At 50.7% G+C, this 4,955-nt stretch overlaps 1 protein-coding gene across 1 annotated transcript; it reads right to left on the reverse strand.

Annotated features, from left to right (window-relative positions):
- Positions 1 to 3,030: 3,030 nt before the first annotated feature.
- Positions 3,031 to 4,673, reverse strand: NUPR1 (nuclear protein 1, transcriptional regulator). Its single transcript, XM_002756022.6, has 3 exons — positions 4,485 to 4,673; positions 3,672 to 3,821; positions 3,031 to 3,327 (listed from the first exon to the last, which is right to left on the reverse strand). Exons 1-2 carry the CDS (start codon positions 4,594 to 4,596, stop codon positions 3,685 to 3,687), a joined length of 249 nt encoding a protein of 82 aa, XP_002756068.1. The 5' UTR covers positions 4,597 to 4,673; the 3' UTR covers positions 3,031 to 3,327; positions 3,672 to 3,684.
- Positions 4,674 to 4,955: the final 282 nt, after the last annotated feature.

Genomic DNA, 4,955 nt, shown 5'->3' on the forward strand with positions numbered 1-4,955 from the left:
AAAAACACAAAAATTAGCCAGGCATGGTAGTGCATGCCTATAATCCCAGCTACTTGGGAGGCTGAAGCAGGAGAATGAACCCTGAAGGCGGAGGTTGCAGTGAGTTGAGATCGTACCACTGCACTCCAGCTTGGGCGACAGAGTGAGACTCTGTCTCAAAAACAGAAGAGTTAGGCAACCTTCAAAAGTAGCCAGTTCCCCATCCATAGTGGTATTCAAACAAGAAGAGGTGATTCCACTAAGTGGGGTAGAGTTGGGCCAGATATCCTTAAATGTCCTTCCCGGTCATGGATTCATGCTATTGCTGTGATTAGGCTGGACTCAAGGGAAGGGGATGGATACAGGTCCCCAAGGCTTCAAGCTGGTTGTAGTCTGATGTGCATCTGTTCCTGCTCTATCAGGTACCTTGGTCCCCTGTGGATGTCCTTGGGTCCCCAAGAACCACTGACTCCAAGTTCTACAGTGTGGGGCTTGTATGAAAGGGACAGGAGAAAAGGAAACAGGTTCTGCCCGGGCCCCAATCTCAGAGTTTTCTCCCCCGACATCTGCTGAGTCTGCATGTGGTCAATGTTTCCAGTTACCTTCTTGCCCAAGTTTTGGCTTCCACATGGCTAAGCAGCTAAATGCTACATTTCCCAACTTCTCTTGTAGTTGGGTGTGGCCGTGTAACCACATTCCAAGCAGATGTGATACGTTCTACTTTTTGGTTATGCCCTCAAATTGAAGAGGTGTCAGCTGGGCGCAGTGGCTCATGCCTATAATCATGTCAGTACTTTGAGAGGCTGAGGCAGGCGGATCACCTGAGGTCGGGAGTGAGACCAGCCTGACCAACATGGAGAAACCCTGTCTCTACTAAAAATACAAAATTAGCTGGGCGTGGTGGTGGATGCCTGTAATTCCAGCTACTTGGGAGGCTGAGGTAGGAGAATTGCTTGAACTTGGGAAGTGGAGGTTGTAGTGAACTGAGATTGCAATGTTGCACTCCAGCCTGGGCAACAAGAGCAAAATTCTATCTCAAAAAAAAAAAAACAAAAAAAACCTGAAGAGATGTGGCCTCCTCTGTCTCTTTCACACTCTCTTTCCACAGGCTGAGATGCAGATTCGATGGCAGGTACTGGAGCCGCTATTTTAGGCCTCAAAGTGGAAGCCATGTTTTGAATGTGGCAAAACAATTCGTAAAAGTAGCTGGAATCCTTAATACAATGGAGCTGCTATTTGAGCCCAGGAGGACTTGGGGCTGAGTAAGAGAGGAATAACTTTCTATCTTGTTTTGTTTGATTCTTCATAACAGCAACCCAAGCCTGTATCTCAATCAATACATGATCTCAGCTCCAATCGTGCTTCTTGTTTGCCCCATATTCTTCTTCAACGCTGGTCCTGAGACATAGCACTGGATAAGAATCTCCCTCCCCATCTCACCTCCCAGAACTAGAAGAGAAGTTGAAAACAGTAAGAGCCTTGAATAGGAGCCCTGAGTGAGCTAGGCCAAATCCCTTAATAGTTCCCTCCCTCCCTCCCTGCCTCTGTCCCTCCCTCCCTTCCTTCTTGCTCTCTTTTCTTTCTTTCTTCCTTCCTTCCTTCCTTCTTCCCTCTCTCTCTTTTTCAAGACATGTTTTCACTCTGTTGCTCATGCTGGAGTGCAGTGGCACCATCATGCATCACTGCACCTGCCAACTCCTGGGTTCAAGGGATCCTCCCACTTCAGCCTCTTAGCAGCTAGGACTACAGGAGTGAGCCACCACGCTTCGCTAATTTTTAAATTTTTTGTAGAAACAGGGTCTTGCTATATTGCCCCGGCTGGCCTCAAGCAATCCTCCCTCCTTGGCCTCCCAAAGGCTTGGAGGCTGAGGGGGACAGTTTGAGGCCAGCCGGGACAACATGGTGAAACCCCATCTCTACTAAAAATACAAAAATTAGCTGGGTGTGGTGGTGCTCACCTGTAGTCCCAGCTACTCAGGGGGCTGAGGCACAAGAATTGCTTGAACCCAGGAGGCAGAGGTTGCAGTAAGCCAAGATGGCACCACTACACTCTGGCCTGAGCAACAGAGCGAGACTCTCTCTTTAAAAAAAAAAATTGATAGAGATGGGGGTCTCACTATGATGCCCACGCTGGTCTCGAACTCCTGGGCTCAAGTGATCCTCCCACCTCAGCCTCCTAAAGTGCGGTGATTACAGGCATGAGCCACTGCTCCTGGCCTTTAATATTTTAAATCTCAGTTTTCTCCATCTTATAGATGGCATCCATAAGTAGCATTCCCTTCAAAAGTGGTCTTCTGTTTATTATTTTTTCTTTCTCTCTAGAGTGTTCAGCAGGATATTATTATTATTATTATTATTTTGAGACAGAGTTCACTCTTGTTGCCCAGGCTAGAGTGCAATGGCGTAATCCCAGCTCACCACAACCTCCACCTCCAGGGTTCAAGTAATTCCCCTGCCTCAGCCTCCTGACTATCTGGGATTACAGGCACGCACCACTACACCACCCAGCTAATTTTGTATTTTTAGTAGAGACAGGGTTTCTCCACGTTGGCCAGGCTGGTCTCAAACTCCTGACCTCAGAGGATCTGCCCTCCTCGGCCTCCTAAAGTGCTGGGATTACAGGCATGAGCCACCATGCCTGGCCTCAAAAAGTGTTTTTTTTTTTTTGTTTGTTTGTTTTAATTATTATTTTTTTCTTTTGTCTTTTTTTTTTTTCAGATTGAAAAAGATGGTTTTCTATGAACAGGACGTAATCAACAAAAACAGACAGGTGCTGGGGAGAGCCATGTTCATGGGCAGTATCACAAAAAAGCAGAAGAAATTCTTTTCCACTATGTAGGAGCCCACAGAAATGTATGCACTAAAATATATGCACGCGTAAACAAACCAAAAGCCACAGTCACAGCATAGACTCCTCCAAAAGCAAGAACACTCCCTGCCCCAGATACACCAAATACAGACACACATCCCAGAGGCTCTCCCGCGTTCATGCATGTGCAGGTACAGGCAGGCTCGCACGTGCCCGAGCAAAACACACACCAAAGCTGTGGCTGCTGTGCTCATCTATTTATTGTTGCTGCCACCCTGGAGAAGCCCCAGTTTCTTCTGTAGCTTTCTTTTCTGGGGTATCTTCCTGGCTCTGCCCCTCCCTTCCTTGCATCTCAATCCCCATCTTGCACTTTTTCTGGGGTTGGAGGTGCTTTCCTGGTAGCCCCTTAGAGACTCAGTCAGCAGGGTAAGTCCTAGGGGTGTGGGGTGTGGCAAGCTGGCCTGGATCCTGTCCCGGGTCCTCCTTCCTCCACAGTCCCGTCTCCGTTGCTGGGTGTAGTGTCCGTGGTCTGGCCTCATCTGGGGGGTGAGGAAAAGCAAGTGGTGAAAGGGACAGAGACCTGGGTTCTAATTCTGCCTCTTCCACTCAATGTGTGACTTCAGGGAAGGACCCACCCTCTTTGGCCTCAGTTTCTGTCTCTGTAAATTAAATTTCCCTTCAATTGGAAAGGTTCTGTGTTCCCCCTTTGCTCTGGCCACTAGGAAACTCACAGCCAAACATTTTATTCTGCATCGTCTCATTTTATTCTGCATTGAGACAACAATCTGTCTGATCCCTCCTTCACACCCAACCACACACATTCTGGCCTGTCCTTTATGGCAGAGGCACCGCCTTGGGCTCTCTGGGTCTCCGGACTCCTTACCTCCAGCTCTGTCTCAGCGCCGTGCCCCTCGCTTCTTCCTCTCTGAATTCTGCAGCTTGGTCACCAGCTTCCTCTCGTGCCCGCCAGGGCTGGGGCGGTTGGTGTTGGCAGCAGCTTCTCTCTTGGAGCGACCTTTCCGGCCTCCGCCTCCTGTCACCAAGGCAGGATTTAGAGGTGAAATGGGCAGAGGCAGGATGAGAGGCCTCGGAAGAGAGGCAGGGATTCAGGGTTGCGGGGATGGAGCGAGCAGGGGGAAGCTTCCCCTCTGTGAAATGTGGGATGTTGCTTCCCCGGATATGTGTGAGGTCCCAGGCTGAGTAAGACAGCACTCCGGGGATGAGGGACTAGAGAGGGGTGACCTGAGGATCGAAGGAACAGCTTGCTAGAAAAGGGTGAGTGGGCTGGGCGTGGTGACTCACTCCTGTAATCTCAGCGCTTTGGGAGGCCAAGGCAGGAGAATTGCTTGAGCCCGGCAGTTCGAGATCAGCCTGGGCAACACAGTGAGACCCCATCTCCCCACTACAGGTGGTGCACACCTGAAGTTCCAGGTACTTGGGAGATTGAAGCAGGAGGATCACATGAGCCCAGGAGTTCGAGGCTGCAGTGAGTTGTGATCACATCACTGCACTCCAGCCTGGCTGACAGAGTGAGACTCTCAAAAAAAAGAAAGAAAGAGTGAGGAGATAGAGTGAGGAGAGAGAGAAAGAAGAAAGAGAGGAAGAGAGGAAGGGCAAAGGGACGTGGGAAGTCCACGGAGGGGTCCTGATTTCGGGAGAGGAGGAAGGACCGTGGAGATGGCCAAGTGGGCCTTACCCAGGTAGGAATGGGCCAGGCTGTAGAGGTCAGATTCATCCAGGCTGGGGTCCTCGTCCTCTGGGGCTGGGGGCTGCTGGGGGGCACTGGCTGCTGGAGGGAAGCTGGCCATCGTGCCTGGCTTGTCTTCCCTGCCTCTCTTCTCTTAATGCTTTATCTGTCTCTGCTTTCCTGCGCCTGTGCCTCTCCACTCCCAGTCCACTCCCTCAGCTTATAAGGCTGTGTCTCCTTCTCAGACCAGTCTGGCTCCAGCCCATCAGGCCCTGTCTGATGCAATCTGGCTCCTTGCCGGAATCCAGCCAGTAAACACAGTCACGAGAGGGGAAGAGTTGGTCCCTGAGTCCAGCCCCACTCTGCCTCCTCCCTTCCAGGCTCACCCAGTTGGATATTTTCCATATGGAGGTCCCGCCTCTCGGCAGGGAGCAGGGAAGAGGCAGGATCTGGGCTTAAACACTCCTTGGGATCATGGCC

Source organism: Callithrix jacchus, chromosome 12, assembly GCF_049354715.1.
Source record: "Callithrix jacchus isolate 240 chromosome 12, calJac240_pri, whole genome shotgun sequence".
In the NCBI taxonomy this organism is placed as follows: Eukaryota; Metazoa; Chordata; class Mammalia; order Primates; family Cebidae; genus Callithrix; species Callithrix jacchus.

What these genes read in the sequence shown, in the direction of transcription:
- NUPR1 (XM_002756022.6), bottom strand. Translation starts at nt 4,596, where the DNA reads ATGGCCAGCTTCCCTCCAGCAGCCAGTGCCCCCCAGCAGCCCCCAGCC. An exon ending in CCTGGCCCATTCCTACCTGG is followed by an intron (nt 3,822 to 4,484) that starts GTAAGGCCCACT and finishes CCTTGGTGACAG; the next exon opens with GAGGCGGAGGCCGGAAAGGT.